Raw genomic sequence first — 22718 nt, 5'->3', positions numbered from 1 at the left:
CATATCCTCAAATACCCAGAGGAGGCATCTCTGTAAACCACAAAGACAACATAAAGTGAACCACCATCAATGATTCAGATACCCCCTTCTAAGACCACCTCCACTTCGAGATACAAATGGACAGCAAGCCAGCCGCCAAGGGAATCCTCGCCTGCTGACCACGAGCTCACAAAGGAAATTCAGGAACTTCATTACTGGGCTCATCGCCCCCGCCGCCCTCAGCTCCAAAACATTTTTTCATCGGTGATCTCAACTTCCATCTGGACAACACCACTGACCTTCTGGATAGCCTCCTCAATGTCAGCCTCACACAGCTAGTGACTGGACCAAAGGACACAGCAGGCCATATACTGGACTCCATCTCCTTGCAACATAGCTAAAGTCAACCACACCCTTCCGCATACCCGGATGGTCCACTTCATCATCTGTTTCAACATCTTCACCCCCCCCCCCCCACACAGACAGTGACACCTCCTCCCAGAACAGCAACCAGAAAAACATCACCCAACAAGCATGGATTAATTGCCTCAATCTACACCATTCCACTCTCTCAGACGCTCCCACAAGAAACACCCAGTGCCTCAATGAATGGTTCACCATCTGCACCAACAGCCTTGCTCCCCTCAAGGCCAACAAACCAAGGAAAACATAGAAACATGCAAACTAGTACACAGACACCCTCAAGAACTCCAGATACACTGTAGACAGCTGGAAAGGAAATGATGACCCTCTCAAAAGCCCACAGACAGGAGCACCTGTAAAAACAGTCTCAGATCCTACCACCACGAGCTGACACAGACCAAGAAGTGGGTTTTGTCCCACAAAATCAAAGCCAGCAACAAAAAACCTAAAGAACTCTTCACGATCATCATTTACCCACTCCGCAGCCACATACAACTCCATCATCTCATTGCAAGACTTCTGCAATCAACTCTCTGATTTCTTCCACAACAAAATCTCCAACATACACAAGAACCTCGAACCTCCACCTGCTCCCATGACCTCCCTCATGTCCCCACTGCAAGAGCAACAAATCTCTTCAACTGGACCCAATTGACCACGGAAGAAGCCACTACAATCACGGCATCCACCTACTCGGGTGTCCCCACGGATCCATGCCTGCACCACCTTTTTCACCCTTGGCAGCATCACGATAAGCCTGGTACTACAGTCCGTCATCAACACATCCATCACCACATTCCTAGAAGCCTGGAAATACCCAGATGTCACCCCTCTCCTCAAGAAACCATCCACAGACCCGGAAGTCTTCAGCAACTATCGACCCATCTCTCGGCTTCCCTTCCCCAGAAAAAACTTGGTAAAAGCCATCAACAGCCAAGCTTTCCAGCTACATCGAACAACACAAACTCCTTGACAACTTACAATCAAGATTTTGCAGCAACCTCAGCAATGAGATAGCCCTCATAGCTGCAACAGACGACATTCACACCATCATGGATGGAGGACACTCCGCAGTCCTAATTCTGCTCGACTTCTCCACCGCTTTCGACACTATCTCCCACCAAATACTCATCACCAGACTCCATAACAAATGAGTTACTTACCTTCGGTATTGCATTACCTCGTAGAGACTCTAGCTGCAGATACCTTACCTTTGAATCACCCAGGCGTCAGGCTGGATCCAGAAACTTTTGTGCGCATGGTCGGGTTGCTCCATTCGCCTCTGCGTGATGTTGTCGGTGTCGTTCGCATCGGTTATGACGTCACAGTCACCTATATAGGTACCACCCAGGCGCGTGGACGTCGGCACTTTTCGGTTTTTTTCACCCCCCCCTGACGTAAACATGTGCAAAACTAGGGCACTGAAAGGGGGAGTAACCCTAACCCTAACAAAATCAGTCTGCAAAGCGGGGAGGCACGGGTGGGCCAGTAAGGAATCCGCAGCTATACAGAGTCTCTACCAGATAATGCATTATTAAAGGTAAGTAACTTGTTCATCTGATAGAGACTTCTAGCTGCAGGTTCCTTAACTTTGATATCCAAGTCATGCTCTGCTGGGTTGCAGGCCAATACCTCACACTAGGAAGTCCTCCAGGACCGAACCAGCAAAATACCCGTCCCTGTGGGCCTGAGTGTCCAGGCAGTAGCGCTTGGATGATGCCCACATTGCTGCCTGACAGATGTCCAGGACTGGGACACCCCGAGACAAGGCCGTAGTTCAAGCCTTTCCCCTGGTGGAATGGGCCCTTAATCCCTGAGGGGGCTGCTTTTTAGCCAGGGCATAGCAGGTCTTAATGCAGAGAATGATCCAGCGAGAAATGGTCCTTTTCTGCACTGCCCGCCCCTTCTTAGCTCCCACATACCCCTCAAAGAGTTGGTCATCCACCCAGAACTCATTTGTGCAGTCAAGGTAGAACAACAACGGTCTTGTTGGGTCCAGACGGTGGAGACTCTCCTCTTCCTTAGAGGGATGCGGGGAGCAAAGAAGGTGGGCAGCGGGATAGACTGACCCTGATGAAATGGGGTCACCACCTTCCGCAAGAAGAAGCACGGGTGCGAAGCACCACTTTATGTGGAAATGACACCATGTAGGGAGGCGTACAAGACAGCACCTGGAACTCACTCACCCTCCTGGTAGATGTTATTGCCACTAGAAAGGCTGTCTTGATAGTAAGCAGCCGAAGGGGACAGTTGTGTAAAGGGTCGAGGGGAGCACACATAAGAAAAGTGAGGACCAAGTTAAGGTACCACTGCGGCATAACAAAGGGAGTGGGTGGAAACAAGCGAGCCAGCCCCTCCAAAAACTATTTACAATTGGAGACCTAAAGAGAGAGGGTTGGTCTGGCAGCCGCAAAAAAGCAGATAGAGCTGAAAGATAACCCTTAAGAGTACTCACAGTAGAGCCCTGCTAGGCAAGGGTTAGAATAAATAGAAACACAGTGGAAAGAGAAGCAGAAAGAGGGTCAATAGACCTTTCTGTACAGTATAATATAAACGTCTGCCAACGGGAGGCGTATACAGTCTTAGTGAGGAGTCGCCTGGCCGCCAAAATAATGTTGCATACTTCAGGAGAAAGGTCAAAAGCCATTAACTGTTGCCGCTCAATCTCCACGAATTGAGGCGAAGAGTTGACAGGTTCGGGTGGAGGACCCTCACCAGCGGCTGAGACAGAAGATCTTCCCGAAGGGGCAGCCTGATTAGAGGATCGATGCCAGTTTCAGAAGCTCTGACATCCAGACTCTCCTCGCCCAGTCCAGAGCCACAAGAATGACTTGGGCCCGGTTGTTCCTGATCTTCAGAACCTTGGGCAGGAGTGGTATGGGTAGAAAGGCGCACAGCAGACCAGAGCTCCACTCGCGACAAAAGGCGTCGCCGATCAGTAGCCGCACGCATTGGAAACTCCAGAGCGCAGTCTTGTTGACACTGTGCGTTCTCTTCAGAGGCTTCGGAGAGAACCTGCCAGGCGTTGACCCACCAGGGTTATGCCCTGCTGTTCCAGCCATGTCCAGAGACACAGGGTCTCGTGAAAAATGGTCCACAACACCACCCTGCCCAGGTTGTTGCAGTACCACATGGAGGTGGTGTTGTCCGTTAACACCTGCACTAACTTCCCCTTGACAGAGGGAAGACATGCTTTTAAAGCTAACCAAATCGCTCAAAGCTCCAACAAATTGACGTGGAGCCCTGGCTCTGCCAGAGAGTAGTTTCCCATAATCTCAACCTCTCCCAGATGGCAGCCCCATCCCAGAAGTGACACATCTGTGAGATCTTGTTGGAGAAGGAAGAGGGGTCTGCCACTGCGTTTCATCAACCATCACTGCAGATCTCTTGCAGTTCCTTCTGAGATCTGTTCAAGTCAGTGAGATTTCCCCGATGCTGCGCCCAATGGAACTTCAGGTCCCACTGTAGAGCCCACATACGCCACCTGGGATGCTTTACCAACAGGATGCAGGAGGCCATCAGGCCCAACAGCCTCAGAATCAGTCTCACTGAAATCTGGGATAGAGGCTAAAACATCGGAATCATAACCTGAACATCGTGGACTCGCTGCTCGGGAGGATAAGCCTGATGCAGGAGGCTCGCCGTAGTCTGAATGTGGTAGACTGCAGCCTGGGCGAGGACACCTTCAACGAGGTAGGGGGAAGACTGACATCCCTAGCCTGTGCAGATGAGCTTTGACCACCGCTATTACCTTGGTGATCAACCGAGGGGCACTGGTAAGGCCGAAGGGGAGCCCAGTAAACTCAAAGTGCTCGTGGCCTACCTTGAACCGCAGGTAACGCCTGTGGCTTGGCAGGATGGGGATGTGAAAATACGCATCCTGTAGGTCCAATGCTGCCATCCAGTCTTCTTTGTTTAGGGCAGACACGATCTGAGCTAACGTAAGCATCTTGAACTTCTACTTCTTGAGGAAGAGATTGACGGTCCGAAAATCAAAAATGGACCGCAACCCTTTGTTCTTTTTTGGAATCAGACAGTAGCAGGAATAACAGCCACTGCATACTTCTGAATCCGGGACCCTCTCTATAGCTACTTTAGCCTCCTTTTGGAGCAATTTCAAATGATCCTCCGCCAGCCGTTCTTGATTTGGAAGAATGAAAGGAGGAAAAGAAAGTAAAGGCAGAGAATAGCCCTCTTGAATGATCTGCAAGACCCACTTGTCCAATGTTATGGACCTCCAGTGGGGGATATGATGATGGATTCTCCCACCAACTGGAGAGGTGTGGTCTTGCAGAGTCAGACTAGGAGGGCTTGGAGGCTGTGGGTGCCGAGGGCAGGGTAACCATCAACTTCTGGCTTCCATTCCTTAGTCGGAATGAACAGCGTCCAAGTCCCGGCACAACTTGGGAATGCTGCACAGGATGGGAGCTGGGATAGGGCTGGCGCGGCTGGAAACCCCTTCTGTTGCTACAAGGAGAAGAAGCAGCCTGCACCACCAAGCTATCAGGGGTGTAGTGTTGGCTGAGGAACTTGGGTCGCCTGGAGCCAGAAGATGGTGGCGTGCAATTGTCACAGGAGCCCCTGTGCTAGGCTTGGACCACGTGCCTAGAAGGACATCAGTAAGTGTCTTATTGAAGGGCAAAAGGGGTTCAGAGGTGGAAGCCTCAGGCTGAAGCACTTCGGTCAGGAGATTAGTCCTGACCTGTACAGAGGACAACTCCAGTCCAAGGACCTCAGTTGCTCTCTTGAACACCATGGCAGACAATGCCCCCTCCTCCGTAGCCACAGATGGCGGAGAAAGCATGCCAGCATCTGGGAAAGTGTCTAGTCCACTGGCCTTCCCAAGTTCCCCATAAAAGTCTATCTGCTCTGCAGAAACATCCTTGTGTTTTAAAGGGTCCATAGACCCCTTCCAATACTCTCTCGAGCCTGAAACAGCTTCAAAATGTTCAGGCGACAACATAGAATCCCTGGGTTCTATCGGTGCAAGCGATGTCATTCCGACTCCGTGTCTTAGAGGATAAGAATGGGATAAGGATGGGATAAGGATGGGGCTGGAACCGCCGGTGGGTGCCGGCTGCCCTGAAGGCACAGACATCAAGTCAGATGCTGGGGAAGGTCATGATGGGATGACTGGTGCCGTTCCGGATCAGATCTCTGAGGCCCCAACGGTGCCGTGGCTGGAGCAGATGTCGTTGAATCCGATGGGGCTCCTTACAACCCCGCGGGCTCACCAGAGGGATTGGCCCGCTCAAACACGCAGAGCATGGCCTCGTAAAAAATCGTTAAATTGAGCTGGGTCGATCTGGCTCCCAGACAGGGAAGGAGGTGGGATGTTGACCCTGGCTCCGACTTTGCAGAACCCTTGCCTATTGCGTCGGTACTCCTTACCTTTTTCGTCGACCGATGATAGTTGAAGTGCAGATGGAGTCCGATTGGACTTCTTCTTCTTGCGCCTCTGTCCCGATCACGTTGAGTGGGACGAAGAGGTCTTAGGGTTTCGGGAGCGGTCCCACGAACCTCCTCTTCTTCGATCGGGACAAGGACCTCCGTAGAGTCTCACTGGATGGTGTTGACTGCCGGCCCGTCATAGCCCGCACCCGCATGGCCTTCGGAGCAATGGCCCGACAGTCGAGCACGCCTTTGAGTCATGGTCGAGCTCGAGACACCAGAGATACATGAGGTGGGTGTTGGTTCCTGACATCATGCGGTGACAGGCAATGCATGGTTTAAACCCGGTCTTCCTTGACACACAATAGAAAAAGAAACTGAACCAAGGACTAAATTCGAAAAAGGCCTGTCAAAAAGGATTGGTGCTTAACTGGCACAGAAAGAAAAGAACTGATGTCCGCGTGCCTGGGTGGCGCCTATATAGGTGAGCGCAACATCATAACTGACGCCGGCGACATCACGCAGAGCCGAATGAAGCCGCCCAATGGTACACGCAAGGGTATTGCTCATGCAAATGTTTCCAGATCCAGCCTAACGACTGGGAAATTCAAAGGTAAGGAATCTGCAGCTAGTAGTCTCTATCAGATGCAGGAATTTAAGGTCCAGCCCTCCAATGGATGTGCTCCTTCCTGTTAGGAAGAACGCAACGTGCCAGGCTACCACCTTTCACCTCTGAACTCAAAGACGTCATCTGCGGAATTCCACCGGGGTCAACATTTACCCTGAGCCCCTTGCAAAGATCACCTGCTTTCACAGACTTAGCATCATCTCATACGCCAACATGCCACTAATCCTGTCCCTCTCAGAAGAACCCATAAACACCAAAAATAACTTTAAATGATGCATGACAGAAGTGCCACCTGGATGTACCCCAACTGCCTGTAACTCAACGCCAAGAAAAAGGAAGCCCTGATTTTTAGACCCAACTACTCCCCTTGGACACCACCTGGTAACCCACTGAATTTGAATCACCCCGACTGCCACCAACCGGGCTCGAAACCTGCCCATCATCCTGGACACAAAAGTCTCCATGCTTTCACATCCTACGCATGATCACAAAGATATTCAAATAGCTGCTCATGACACGAGAAAGACAGTCACCCAGGCTTTGATCATGAGCAGGTTAGACTACAGCAACGCCCTCTACTACATAGTATCTGCCCACTTCACACACACGCTCCAAACTATCCAAAACACTACCGCAAGACTGGCGCTCAACCTACCCCGCCGCACCCATATCACGCCTCACCTTCGTTAATTCCACTGGCTCCCTGTCCAGATACGCTGCCACTTCAAAATACTTACCCTCGCCTACTAAGTGCTGCATCAGAATGGACCCACCTGCGCAAACTGCCATCTTCACTTCCACCAGCCAACCTGCAACCTCCGATCTGCCTCTCTGTCACTCGCACACATTACACCCCTTCGCAGAAGTGAGGAAGGAGGTCTCTCCTTCACCTATTTAGCAGCAAATACCTGGAATGTCCTTCCAGGACAACAGCCACCACGTTCACAAGATTCTGCAAGAAACTGAAGACCTGGCTCTTCGACTAATCCTCTGACCTTCCGCACCGACTCAGTGCCTAGAGACCCTCAATGGTGATTAGTCCACATTCTAGAAATCCTAATACATTACATTACGTAGATGGGTTAGTGGCTAGGCTTCTATATAGGTATCGCACACCTGAAGTGTCGTAGCTACTGGTGTGCTAAGGTACGCATTTGGTATCAGGAGTCTTTTGTCCAACCAGACAAGATACCAGAGGCCTGTAAACAATGGCACTGTCGATAAGCCCACAATTGTTCTGTAATTCCGCTATTAACAATTCTACCGCTATGCTCAGTTGAGAGGCTGTATACTGTAGCAAAATGTTAGGGAGACCCAATCCCCCGCCTCTCTACTGCATCAACCACCTTTTATATACACTGGATGCCATCCCTCATCATACAAAGTGTATAATGTGTTGTATTTGTTTAAGGTAGCCAGTCAACCCAGATTGGAAGAGTCTGGAACATGTGTGGGAAGCATAGGAGCACATTCATTTTAATAATGTTAATTCTGCCCACCCAGGATATTATGAAGCGGCCCCATGAAACCAGGTCAATGCGGATCGCTGATAGCAACATGGGGTACTTTGATTCAAACAGCTCCCCCTGGACACCTGGTGATTAGCCCCCCAAATAGCCAATAGATTTCTTGGTCCAACGGAATCAGATGTCCCTCTACAGGGCTACCATGTCATTAGAAGCCAGGGTAAGATTCAATGCTTCAACCTTGACATGATTAATCTTGTAGCCGGAGACGGCTTCAAATTTGTGCAGAAGGGCTATTACTGCTGGGAGAGGCTGTTGAGGTGATCCCAGGGTTAACAACACAGCATCAGCATAGGGGGAAAACTTGTGCTCCTGAGCATCAAATGTAATGCCTGCTACCTCTTTGGCTTGGCGTACGAGTTACTTACCTTTGGTAAAGATGTATCTGGTAGAGACGTTGTCTAGCCGCAGATTCCTTAACTTAGAATATTCCCAGGCGTCAGACTGGATCCGTAAAAAACTTTGCAGCGGCACCTCTGCGCGCCGGTGGACGGCACCACACAACCCTGCCCTGACATTGTCCACGTACGTGACGTCAGCGAGGTCATATACGTCTCTCCCGGCACGCTGACATCAGTTTTCTTCGGAGAAACATTTCCGCGACAATGCGGAGCCACCAATAAAAAAAACTGTGAAAGTATGGAAACAGTGTGCGATGGATGAAAATATGTGAATAAATAAGGAGGATGGTGCAGACACCACCGTAAAAGACATAAGCAGACACCACCGTAAAAGACATAATTAGACACCACCTACATATAGGTGGAAAAACTGTGAGAAAGAACCTCGCAAGCTAAGCGAAGACCCTTCCCTAGTGTTAGAAGGGAAGAACATCTCAACAGACAGAAATAGACTGTTAGTACCATGCAGAATTGTGCCGTCTAGCAAGAATGGAGCACAGAGAGAACAGTCCACCGCAGGAATGAAAAGTCCGGCACTACCCCTGTAGTAACAGAGGTCTGAAACAGGGGCGAGTAGAGCCCCAAAGAAGACTACCGTAGAGGAGCCCAGAACCCTGAGCCAACAGAGAAGGCGGAAAGACAGCAGGAGAAGAAGAAAATGAAGACAAATCTCCTGGTGAAGGACAATCCATAAAGCCTCATTTTACAGTTAAGAAACGTTGAGAGGGAGTCAACTGTATTATTTGACAGAACCCCTGAGAGGGAGTCAGTGGCATTATGGCAAATCTCAAAGGGGCGCAACAATGTGAGCACCAATGAGAGAAAAAAACAATGCCAACTGTAACAGGGGGACCAGCGGAGAACCCCACTTGGCAAGGCCCTCGCAGAACGGGGAGGCTGGGTGGGCGTTAAGGAATTTGCAGCTAGAGAACGTCTCTACCAGATACATCATTACCGAAGGTAAGTAACTCGTACATCTGATAGAGACATCTAGCCGCAGATTCCTTAACTTAGAATAGATACCACAGCCATACCCCAAAGGGGAGGTGGGTCTGCAGCAGATCAACAGACAGCGCCAAGCATCCGATCCGGCAACCGAGTGACGGATAAAAAAAAAAGGGGGGGAGGGGGGAGAGAGAGGAAGGGAGGCTGTGGCGGAACAGCCCGACAGCAACCCAAGCAGCTCGGAAGAGCAGAAATAACGGGATGGCAGCTTTCCTAAAAATGCCAGAATGGCGCGACACCATACTTGTATTAACAAGCATTGGCATAGACAATAGGTCTCGCCTTTGGGACCTTAGAAGTGTTTAGCAATGCAACAGTTGCATAACTAAATACTTATAAGGTCCCAAAAGCGAGACCTATTGGCTATGCCAAGCGGCCATGCGGCAGCGAAAGTGAAAGTGATCGCGATTGCGATCACGATCAAACATCAAAGCGGCCATGAAAGTGAAAGTAATCGAGGTAAAGCGAGGCGCGCGCGCCCGCGCACATGCACTGTAGCTCTAGGCTGGCCTGGTAGCACTTTTTGGAGCCCTCTCAATAAGTCTCGCCAGACCAGCGCATGCGCTGGGTCAGGCGAGACCTAAAAAGGGCAGGTAGAGCGGCCTGAGCCATATACCAGAGCAAAGAAAGAGAGAAAGAAAGAAGGACCACTCTTCGCGTAATGGCGCACGATCCGGACACCGACTCAAGTTCAAAAAGAGCCAGAAGAGATGCAACCAGAGCCTAACAGACTAGCCTATAGAAGGAAGGCTGAAGGAGCCGATGCCAAGAGCCTAAAGGCAAGAGCTAGAACCTGAGCAATGCGATTCGAATAGGCGGCGGTAGCAGCAATGTTAAACCCGCCGAAGCAGGTAGAAACAGGCAGCAGGCAAACTGCCACAGAGACCTTAAAGTGGTTTACACCAGAAGCTTAAGAGTGCCCGACCGGGCAGTAGGACGCCTTAAGGCAACAGAGCACGCCATAGCACGTCCCAAAGAATCCGCAGTATCTAAGGCGGAGCGGATTGTGAATTCGGCCAGTTCGCAGCCATCCCGGAGGAGGCGAAGGAGATCAACCCGAGTACCTTCAGAGGTTGCCGAAAGCAAAGACTCTGCAGAGTCCCACAGGGCAGAAGTAGCCCGAGCTAAAACACACATTGTATTCAAGGATCGTAGGGCCACTCTAGTGGAGGCAAAGACGTTCCTGCCCCATGACTCTAGCCATCGGGACTCCCGAGAGGGAGGAAGCATTAGAGGAGGCAGGGAGGGGAAAGCAGTCTTCAACACAAACCCTTGCACATCAGGGTGTACAAAAAGAAAAACAGGATCATGCGGAGCTAGACGGTGGCAGTGCAAAACTGAATGAGCCAGCGGGTCACCTGAAGCAGGGCGGACCCAGGTACCTAAAAGGGTATCATAAGGGGAAACATCAAAGGGTAGAAGCGGCTCCACAGTCCCGGAGCCCCGATGAAGGACCTCAAGCAAGGGGGTTGACAGACAAGGGGGCAGAAGGGGGTTGCATGCTCAAAATGCGGATGGCCAATGAGACCACCCTCAAAAAAGCCGCACCGGCCTCGGTAGCCTTCCGTGGAGGAGACAACAACTCATCAGTGGGGGAGGGTAGTAAATTGACCCTCCCCAGACAGTGAGGGAGCGACCAATGTTCCACAGAAGGGAGTCCCATTGAAGAATGAGGATGCTGACGTTGCTCCTGGGGAGGCGAGGAGCCTGCCAGATCTGGGAGCTCCCGAGGAAGCTCAACAAATTCCAAGGGGAGCACGGGCAACAGTACGTTCGGTGATGGTGGATGAGAAGACGGTGCCGAACTCCCTCCCGAGGCCTCTGGAGAACAGTCCATAATTCTGCGCAAACACGGTGCCGTTGCGACGCGCGACGGCACCAACCCCAGATCATTAGACGACGACTCAGCTGCGTCCGGCGTCGACTCAGTGCCATCCGGCGCGAAGACTATGATAAGCTCCCCTTCTGAGGAAGGAGCAGACGCCGGCGAGGCAGGCTTTCGGCACCAGCCCGGCGCCGACTCCACCTTATTCATGCTGGGCTTCGACTCCGGGGAAAGGAGCGGCGGCAGAGCCGAGGAGGTGAGCCTCCGATGCCGCTACGGCGCAGACCCCGGTTCCGGACAGGCGACCGCCTGCCCAGGAGCCCGCGGCATATGAACAGGTTCCGACTCCGGAGAAAGCAATGGAGGCGGAGCCGAGCCTCCGGCGCCGGTACGGCGCTGACCCCGGCTCCGGACAGGCGTCCGCCTGACTGGGAGCCTGGGGTGTGCTCAGAGCAGGGCTATGAGCACCGGCATCCACCTGCGGCGCCGCAGAGAGCCCAGCGGGTAGTAGAGGGGGACCCCGGCGGGCCGCGCCCTAACGAGTCAACGTGGACTGTAGAAGGGGACCCAACTGGGCCGCGCCCTAACGGTACCACTTCTCCGATGTTACTGGGAGGGTGAGGCTCAATTGGCACCAGGGGTGAACCCACTGGCGAGTCAGTTGGAGAGCCCACAAGAAGCAGAGGCCCCGAGGACGGCCCAGGGACGGGAGAGGGCCCAAGGGAGGCCTGCAAAGCTGCGGCATTTGCCTCCATTTGGGCCCGAGTTTCCCCCACACCCAGAAAGGGCGGGTAGGGTGACTGCTGGGAATGCACGCCCGGAACGTTCCGGGAACCAGAGCTCCTGACAACAGAAGAAGAAGGGGAGGGCGAAGAACTTGGCGACAAGCGCCTCGACTTACCAAGTGGCGAACGGCGGCCCACATGACGGCGGGAGGGACCTGCCGTTGAAGAAGCAGTGGGGCGAGACTACTCCGACCTGGACAACTGTGCCAAGAGAAGCTTCATACGGCGCTCGCGCCGAGACTTGGGCTTCAGGTGTTGGCACGCCTCGCAGTCCGTGGAGTCATGGTGCTCGCCCAGACACCACATACAAATAAGATGCGGGTCCGTCGCGGACATCTGTTGTGAACAGGAATTACAAGTTTTAAAGCCCAAATGCATCGCACACTGTCCCCAGTCGACAAGGCCTGAAAACAGGCCAGAGGAACCGCTCAATCCGGATCCAACGCGGAAAAGAAGGAAACTGATGTCAGCGCGCCGGGAGGGACTTATATGACCTCGCTGACGTCACGTACGTGGACGATGTCAGGGCGGGGTCGTGTGGCACCGTCCCGCGGTGCGCAGAGGTGCTGCTGCAAAGTTTTTTCCAGATCCAATCTGACGCCTGGAGATATTCTAAGTTAAGGAATCTGCGGCTAGATATCTCTATCAGATATATCCAGCATGCCAGGAGCTCTACATGCACAAAGCCACCGTGGTACAGATGGACCAAGGAGGAGACGACTGCAACATTTTTGTGTAAAGTTTGGTGTCAATATTCAACAGTGTGATGGGGGCAGTAAGAGGCACATTTCCGTGCATCCTTGCCCAGTTTACGAAGAATGGTGATCAAGATGGTCCAGCTTCTTGGATTCCCTATCAGGTGGAGCGGTAGGGAATGCGCCCTTGAAAGAGGTTTGGACCACCAAGCTCTCGGGGTGGGGTGTTGGGGGAGGAAAATGGTGTCGCCCGGGGATGGGTGGTGGCGTTGGGCAATCATCCTATACACAGGAGCCACTGTGTTGGGTCTGGACAAAGTGCCCAAAAGGATGCTCTTGAGGGCCTCATTGAACAGCAGCAGGGGCTCTGAAGAGGCTACTGCCAGTTGGTTAATCCTGACTGCCACCGTAGGAGGCTCAAGGTTTAAGGCCTCAGCCGCCCTACGCAACACCACTGCGTACGATGCACCCTCCCCCATAGCCACGGTAGGGGGAGATAGCATGTCAAGGTCTGGGGAGGTGTCCAGACCACTGTCCTCACCCAACTCCTCTCTCCAGTCCGGTTCTTCTAACTGGTCTGCCAGAGGGTCCACAGACCCCTCCCAGTCCTCCTCTCCCTCCCCTGGTAGCCACTCAGGGCAATGGGAAACACCAGGGGTAAACAGGGTTACAAAATTACCGGTCGGCGCAGGTCCAGATGCCGGTCCGGCTACGTGTCCACATCGAGGGGAAGACTGGGGTCGACGTCGTTTGGGGAAACAAGACAGAGTCAGAGCGTACAAAATGAGCATGCACAAGAGTGGATGCCAAGAGTGACCAGTGTAGAGACCGATATCACCCATATAGCGATATACAAAACCATGACTATAAGGAGATACATGGATGTGGAAAATAGGGATACACATGCAGTGTGGGCCGTGTGAGCCACACCGCACACATGCAAAATCCCATGAACTGGAGCAGCATCAGCAAGACACTGAACGTATCACCAGTTAGTCACACTGACCAGCCACACACAAGGGTACATAGGTTAAAGGATACCGGCAGAAGCCGGCCACAAGCAGAGGGCTCGCTGAGAGGGGGAAAGAGGGAGGGAGAGAGAGAGGGAGAGGGAGAGAGAGAGAGAGAGAGAGAGAGAGAGAGAGGGAGAGAGAGAGAGGAGAGAAGAGAGAGAGAGAGAGAGAGAGAGAGAGAGAGAGAGAGAGAGAGAGAGAGAGAGAGAGAGAGAGAGAGAGAGAGAGAGAGAGAGAGAGAGGGAGGGAGGGAGGGAGGGAGGGAGAGAGAGAGAGAGAGAGAGAGAGAGAGAGAGAGAGAGAGAGAGAGAGAGAGAGAGAGAGAGAGAGAGAGAGAGAGAGAGAAGAGAAGAGATAGGGAGGAGGGAGAGGGATGAGTGGGAGGCAGAGAGGGAGGGAGAGGGAAGGAGAGGGAGGGAGAGGGAAGGAGAGAGAGGGAGGGAGGGAGAGAGGAAGGGAGAGAGAGAGGAAGGGAGGGAGAGGGGGAGAGAGAGAGAGAGAGAGGGAGGGAGAGAGGCGGAAGGGGGAGAGAGAGATAGAGGGAGGGAGAGAGAGATAGAGGGAGGGAGATAGAGAGGGAGGGAGAGGGAGGGGTAGAGAACTACAGACCAACCTCAAAAGACAAGCATGGAAGCACCAAAAGAGAGCTACGCCACCACGTAAGCTCCAAAGAGAACTACGTTCCCTGTGTGTGTCGTACCAGAGGAGAAGTCCCACAACAGTAGGGAGAAGGTGAAGAAGCTAAAACCATATCGCGAGAAGACCAAAGCATGAACTATTGGAAAATTCCCCAGACGGAAATAAGAGAACAATCCTAAGAGGACCTCCAAGAATCCTCAGGAAGGACCTACATGATCCAGGAAGAACCGTTCCTGGAACATTACACACACACCACCCAGCAAAAACACTTCCTGTGGTAAGGTAGAATGGCTATACAATAACCAACGAATACCCCACATAGGGTATGTCGCATCCCTATAAAAGCAAAGGAACACCTCTTGAGACTACCTCTTAGGCAGAGGAGATGAAAATAATGTCAGAAACAGCTGTATAGCTGTACCGTCCGTCTGCAAAATAGCGCGAACCCAGAGAAATGCAGTGACAATAAAATAAAATATATATACTTCATACCAAAAATCCACAAAAATGCACAAAAACCTCCAGGAAGGCCTATAATCTCGGCACGAAATAGTCTTCTGGAAAAGACTTCCCAATAGGTAGACTATTTTCTCCAGGAAATAGTACAGAGCTTGCCATCATACGTCCATAAAATAAAACATATAAATTGGCAACAAGATTTTTTGCTAAAAACGTTGGATGTAACATCTTTATATACATCGATCAATCATCAAGATGGCATGAGAGCTCTTCAATACAATTTGGGAAAAAGAACACTGGAGCTATTTGAACATAACAAAATGCTGCTCAATATGGTTGAGTTTTGTCTGCGTTTCAGAATACGCTGTATAAACAACACCGTGGAGTAGCTATGGGAGCCAGCTTCTCCCCCAGCTATGCCTGCTTGCACATGGGCTGGTGGGAGGAGCTGGTACTTTTGAAACAACACACCGCAGTTTTTCAAACTAATGTTAAATGCGCTACATTGATGATTTGTTTTTAATTTGGCAAGGCAACGAGCAGGAAGCTGAACATTTTATTACAGAATTGAACATAAATGATCTTAATCTGCATTTTACATCCAATATTAGTTCCACTTCCATAAATTTTTTAGATGTAGAAATTTATGTCCAGGCAGACAAATTGGAAACCAAGTTGCACAGAAAACCCACGGCAGGCAACTCAATTTTGCATGCCAGCAGTCTCCACCCACAACCTCTTATTCAAAGTATCCCCTATGGGGAAATGCTGCGTTTAAGAAGGATTTGCAGTCTAGAAGATGAACTAATAGAAGCACAACAGGCTTGTGCTAGCAGATTTAGAGCCAGAGGATATTCTCACAAAGTCACTGACCAGGCTATCATTAAAAGTATGGAGCAAAACAGAGAAGATCTGATAGGAGGGGTTAATAGAAAGAAAGAACAAGCTTCAAAATCTCCCGTTTTCAGATTTATCCTCAGATATAGTAAACAGGACAAACAACTAAAAAAGATTATCAGAAAAAATTGGCCGCTAATTCTAGACGACCCTGTCATTGGCCATACTTTACCCAAACAGGTATCCATAACCTACACTAGATCCACCTCAATGAGGGACGTCCTGGTCAAAAATGATCCCTATACTCAACCAAAAAATACCTGGCTATCACAAAGGAAAGGATTTATCCGTTGTAAAACATGCAAGGCATGTCAACACGGAGTGAATAAATCATCCTATACTACTCCCTTCTGTTCAGAGGAAAGAACTATAGAGAAAGCTCTGACCTGCAAATCTGATTTTGTGGTATACTTGTTGGAATGTCCCTGTTCCCTTAAATATGTGGGAAGCACAATTCTACAGGGACACAAACGCATACTTCAACATATCAGGGCCATTAAAAATAAAGATACAACTCACCCAGTGGCGAGACATTTTTCAGAGAAGCATAATGCAGACCCCAAGGAATTGAAATACTTTTTAATCGATGCCATCCCACCATACAAAAGAGGAGGTGATAGGGAAAAAGCACTCAGAAGGTTGGAAACCAGATACATTTTAGATCTAGATAGTAAACAACCTGGAGGCTTAAACGTCACAGAGGAACTTTACACGTGCCTATAAAATCAAGGTTTTAGCTATTTTACCCAACTCAAATTTCCCAGGAATATTAATATTAATTTCAAATTTAGGGTTAAATATTGGGTAGTTCATAACTGTCAGCCAACAATACAAATCTGCTGTGAATTAGTCCTCTCCCCTTCTTTTCAGATAAATATCTAATGCATGTATTACACATTTTATAAACACTTTTAAGGTAACTTTATAGGATTTTAGTAGGATATTTATATATACGGGTATTTAAAATATTTTAGCATGGGTTTTTAAATAAACAAATAATATTTGGCGGAAAAACAAATGTAAATTTATATGATTGGAAGTTTTACATCAAAGCATTGACCACTGATATATACAAGAAATTATGTATGTTGCTTTTTATTACAAGATATTTAAATCTGGATGCTATAATGAACGCTTCTAACATATGTCAACTGCCATGTATGAAAGTTTTCGGTATTTATACCAATATTATTGAAACGCCATCATGACAAAAGATATTCTATATAATTTACACATTTGTAACAACAGCCAAAGTATTTTGTCTATGTTTATGCTAAAATATGCACTGAGCACTTGTCACTTTAAGGGCTAACACAAAAGTAAGGAAAAAAGAGGTGAAAAAAACTATGCAAATGTGAAAAGAGAAAGAAATGGTGGTGTATAAAACAGGCTGCATCGGGTATATGTGCATCATGTGATCAAGGCACTTCCTGGTGCCGAAACGCGTAATGCTGCTAAACGTTATGATGGACAAATGTAAATAAAGGAAATCTGCACCTTATTTGTGGTCCGTGCGAGAATGCCGGAGGCAGTTGAAGTTATTTGGAGATATATATATATATATATATGCATGCTTTGGGACAATCCTTTTCTATCATCTATTTGAATGCATCCCATTTATACTCTGCTTCCATCCATGACTGCATACAGCATTAGTAAATGGTTCAGCCCACATTGGCCACTGGCTGTCTTCTCCTGTGAGTGATGGCAGCAGTCTAATCACATGTCCACATCCACCTGATACGGAGTGTGCCAAGGCTGGCGGCTGATCCCTTTATTCTTCCATTTTCTCCTTTTATAGATCTCTTTTGCTTATTTACTTCTCATCTTTTTCATTATTTTTTTTTTATAGCATGCTACAGTTCCCCAGACAGTAGTAATGGGCTATTTGCTTAATGTTCATTTCATCTGCAGTACACCACTTAACACATGGCATCTGTCTCTTAAGCAGGAAACCTTCATGAAATGGTATTAGCCATAATGTATCATTATTTTACCATTCCAAGATGGCCAACACGTTGGTTCTATAAGTTTCAGCCATGCTGGAACTTTAAAACAACGCTATACCATATACAATACCACAGGAAGACGCACACAAGCAGCAACATTTAATCTTATTTGCTATTGCAAGCATATGCCCGCCAAGCATATGCCTGCAGCAGCAGGTTTTCTTTCTTCTACTTTAATTTGGTTACTTTATCCTGCATGTGTGGGCGTGTTTTATTGTGCTCGTGTAGGCAGGCGAATGAAAATGACTTAGTGGGTAGATGAATGAAGGCATGAGCGTAATGATGAGCAACAGAGTACATGTATGATGCCTTACGAAGTGCCTATCCCATCAATGACTGAAGAGGCACTTTCATTTCTAAGCCAGAACTATTGCCATTGTCAATGCTTATTAATTCTATTTTTAAAATTATGTCAACCATGTCGCCCGCTGTAGGGGTTTCTAGCAAGTCCTCAAAATTAGACCACACAGTGATTATACAGATTACAAAGTACTGATAGAATTTACAACTGTTCTATAAAAAGTGCATGGACACGGAAAAAGGGCAGTGCTCAGTTAAGTGTTTTACATGTAATCCATGATAAAAGCACGTTAAAACACACTGGGAAAGCGCGGCGGAAATAAATATACAAGGGCCTCACAATCATGTTTTACGGCTTAAATTCATTTCTTGCACTCACCCGTAATTAATGGCGTCACAATTAGATGGCAAACCTAACATGACAATAACCTGCCCCTTTTCCTGTCTAGGTTCTCATTCGCCACACAGGTTTGTGCATAGTAAGCCAGCCCTTGAACATACTCAGTGGAGTTGCTGGCATCAAACAAAGCGCTGACTAGATTTCAATATTTATTTCTGGTTGTATGCTACAAATTAACAGGATTTGATGGAGGCTGGATATTGTCGATAGACCTGGATAATAAATTGTATATGATTCTTAACAAACCATAACCAAGCATGGTGTGATCTGATTAAAAAAAAAGACATGAAAAATGGATGCTCAGTTTTCAACCTGTATACTCCTTAGGCCAAACATTCAAGTGTGTTTTAATTAAACCGCTCACTGACTAACACACAGAACATACCTGCTGAATTTTGCCTCAACTGTGGTGGTGGTCCCCTGTTGAAATTACTCTGGCCACCTCGATTCTCACTGTAATTTCCACGAGGAGTATTCTGAGCACTCCAGCTTAATCCGCGTACTCCTTCACGACGATTGTAGTTACCTACAGAAGTAATGCAATCAATTTTATTAAAATTTAATCGTTTCAAATTACAGATTTCCTTTTTTTGTCAAGGTAAAAAAAATTATATGCAAACCCTGCAACAGAACACTCCTAACATCGCAATTCTAAACCCGTGTAACTACTCTACTGGGGGTAAACCACCGATCTGCAACAGGAGCAGCTGAGAAATGCTAGAAATATTAATTAACAACACTTTGAAAAAGATATATAAGAACACTTTATTAGCCACACATTAATTTCCTGCACCACATCATCATTATGGGACATGCAAGCTTATATAAGCTAGTACGAAAGATAACTGATGGGGCTCTACAGACAACCAATACTACGGGATGTTCAGCTAGCCATTCTACAGTACTTTCAATGTCTTCTTCCTTGTTTTACATTTTTATGCTTCAATATTTTACATGCAGGAAATATAAAGTGATGGTGAGCATTATCGCCTTTCATTAACTTGAGGTAATGATTATAGATTTGGTGAGTCACATGACATTAAACAAGCATTGGCATAGCCAATAGGTCTCGTCTTTGGGACCTTATAAGTGTTTAGCCATGCAACAGTTGATGTTGTTGCACCAAGGATATTGTGCTGCATAACTAAATACTTATAAGGTCCAAAAAGCGAGACCTATTGGCTATGCCAATGCTTGTTTTAGCTTCCTGTGGTGAAATGATCGACATCTCATTAAAGAATGTTCTATCATGGGGTTTCAAATCAATAAAAAGCTATGGAGAAAAAATGAAGATCTGTTACGTCATCGATGACCATGAGAGAGCAGCTCCGGTGGGGGGGTGATGTTCATTAAGACCACGTGAGACACGGATGCATGAGGCCCTTCATTAACGTCCATCAGAGCTGAGCGCACTCGGTGTTCAGCCTGAAGTCGACATCAAAAGCGTCTGTTCGATTTAAGCCCCGCCGACTGTTCAAACCAATAATAATGACAAGCCAGAGCGATTTGGAAAATAATTGTACTTGACTTGAGTTGTAATTGGTTTTCATCGACATTAAGAGCGGCACAGATCAAGGTACGAGGTGCACGAAAGGGGGATGAGACGGGAGGGGGGTCACTGTAGTGACGGCCGTAGACAAAGGGCGCAGGAAGACAAGTAATCCAGGGAGGCGCTCAGCGATGGAGAGCGAGAGAGGGGGTGCACAAAAGAGAAACTGATTGAAATAGTTTCACTGGACAACCGTGAGAACGCAGACAGAAGTGAGGAGGCAATAAGAAGTGAAGCTAGAACAAGAGAGAGGAGAGCTAATAGAACAAATTCACAGGAAGCGGGGTAAGTAGGGTGACCAACTGGCATGGGTGCGTGCCAGACGTAATGAGGAGATTTTCTGGCGACAGCCTCCTCCCTGCTGAGCGTACCCTGTCATCACAAACACATCCACCCTCTGCAACCGCACTGTGTGGAAATGTGAAGATTTATTGACATGCCGCTGCCTCTGAAGTGCCGTTGGAGCTGGGACAGTCAGCCAGGCCAAGCTGTGAAACGCGAGGGGCTGCCCCCGTCAGGCCGGCATTTGAAAAAGGGCGTTGGGCAAAAGTGTATATTGTGTCTGATGATGCACTGATATGAAGTGACAGACTAACCTGGGCCTGTTGGCCTTTCAGAATCCACATGGTTGCAATTTATAAACAGCAGGCGAGACGCTTGCCGACTTGTTCCAGCCCCCTCCCCCTTTTTCGGAACAGTGGTGTAATCCATCCAACCGCAGGCAATGTAACCGAGAAGCATGCGCGCTAATGGGGATTAAGTGTTTGCACGTGCATCTCGAAGGTGCGTGCATCCGTTTGGTTTGACTTTGACTGCTGTTTTTTTTACGTCTATCTCGCCCGATGCTTAATATGTGCTGGTGGTTGCATTTGGACATCACCGGCATCCATGTTGGGGATCTGGACTTCTTTTATCTCATCAGACTTTGACCATGAGCAGGAGGGGGCAAAAACAGCTGTAAGAAGGAGGAATAGAAAGTTAGGAAAACGGACAGATGGGGAAAACAGAGTAGAAAGGAACCTGCAAGACAGTGAGACAGACAGGATGTGTAGTTTGAAAAATAAAACGACACGAGGAGTAAACGAGACTAGGCAGCGTTGGTATTCAGCCACACAAAGACATGATACGGGGCTCGTAAGACAAGTACAAACTTGCGCACGCAAAACAGCAAACAAACGGGTTAACAAGTGGGAGGGGTGGGGGGAGTGAGGCCGAGAGAACACACAGTGATTACCTTGCGGGAGCGAGCCTTGGGCACTATCTGTTTGGAAGTTAATTACAAACAGATGTTGCCAAAGCTAGCTCCCGCAAGGGAATCGCCAAACGGGCACGCGTTGCCATTGAAAGCAATGCAACGCGTGCATGTTTTTGGGCGAAAAAGTGAACCGATTACTAAAGGTCTCTCCTATGTAGTGCATGCGCGCTGCATAGACGAGACCTAAAAAGGGAAAGAAGGAATGAAGACGGCGGTGGTGAAGGCCGCTCTCCATGGAGCTCTACGCTCACCCCAAACTCTCCCTCAAAAACTACAATAAATCGGAGCCCAAACCAGACATCGAGGCTGCCCAGAACTGCCAAAACCACCAAAAACACAAAGAGATGTAAAGGCATTTATCACAGAGCGGAGCTGGGGGAGAAACATTAGTTCTGCTGTGCCAGGCCGAGTGCAGAGGTCAGGCAGCTGGCCGACTGAATGCGCTTGTAAATTGTGACACTAGGATAAGACAATCTCTCTTCGAGGCTGCCCCGTAGCCCTCACCAGCCGAGCTAGAGACGCTGCATAGGGAGGAAGATGTACCCTCTTTAACGTGAGCAGAAGGGCGCACGTGAACTAGTAGATCCTGGCAGCAGGGCCCCACCTGCAAGATGGCGGCATTCCCTATAACGACCAGCACTAAGCCCTATTAAATAAATATCACCCAATCTGGAGCCACTAATAGTCTCCTGAGAAAGTCTTTCAAGCAATAATGATGCTGACCCTACAGTGAGATGCTGCAACTCCCCCAGATCACATCCACCAGTATGCATTAAAGCAACACGGACAAATGTGGGACAGCACAAGATAACCGCTGAAAATTACAGAAGCGAAGGGGAAAGAATTAATGAACACTCCCAGTGCATTAACCCATGTCATGCGTTCGTAAGAAACAGCAGGTGGGCCTCACTGAAGCCTTTTACGCCAACAAATCAGGGGCTGGGACTGACCGAACACAATCATAAGGATTGCAGTGACTGCGCCCCAGTTTACGAAAGACAACCTTGAGGCCTGCGTACTAGAGATGAAAACTGGCCTAGAAAATACTTTTCATGACAGCCTGAATAAACTGAGAGCAAATCTCGGAAGGAATATGCTACTTACCAGTATGCATCTGTTCTTGGCATGTAGAGCTGCAGGAGTTGTACACTTAGCATAGATCGCCATCTGGTGTTGGGCCCGGATGTTTGCAGTTTGTTTTTGTTCTTTGGACAGTCTTTGGAAGTCACGAGTTCGGTGACTCCTCCTTCGGTCCGTACTGCGCATGGGCTTCGGCTCCATCCTCAGATTGTTTTTCGCCAACAGGGAAATGATGGAGCGTAGTAATAACAGTGAGAAACCCATGTGTGTTGTATCTAAATAAGATGGACTGGAACGGATACAGGTAGGTGGGCGTGTACAACTCTGCAGCTCTACATGCCAAGAACAGATGCATACTGGTAAGTAGCATATTCCGTTCGAGGCATATGAGCTGCAGATTGTACACTTAGCATAGATTATATAGCAGTACCCAACCTTAGCGGCGACCACCGGTATCCG

The 22718-nt window shown here is 48.7% G+C and overlaps 1 protein-coding gene across 2 annotated transcripts in view; it reads right to left on the bottom strand.

Annotated features, from left to right (window-relative positions):
- Window positions 1-22718, bottom strand: part of VIRMA (vir like m6A methyltransferase associated) — a 753509-nt gene that overhangs the window by 19875 nt on the left and 710916 nt on the right. For both annotated transcript variants that reach the window (XM_085605246.1, XM_085605248.1), the window contains one exon: window positions 18761-18901. In XM_085605246.1, coding sequence (XP_085461372.1) covers window positions 18761-18901 — 141 coding nt within the window. The remainder of the gene's footprint in view (window positions 1-18760; window positions 18902-22718) is intronic.

This window comes from Triturus cristatus, chromosome 5_1, assembly GCF_964204655.1.
Source record: "Triturus cristatus chromosome 5_1, aTriCri1.1, whole genome shotgun sequence".
NCBI lineage: Eukaryota > Metazoa > Chordata > Amphibia > Caudata > Salamandridae > Triturus > Triturus cristatus.
This window is presented reverse-complemented; position numbering and strand designations above follow the sequence as displayed.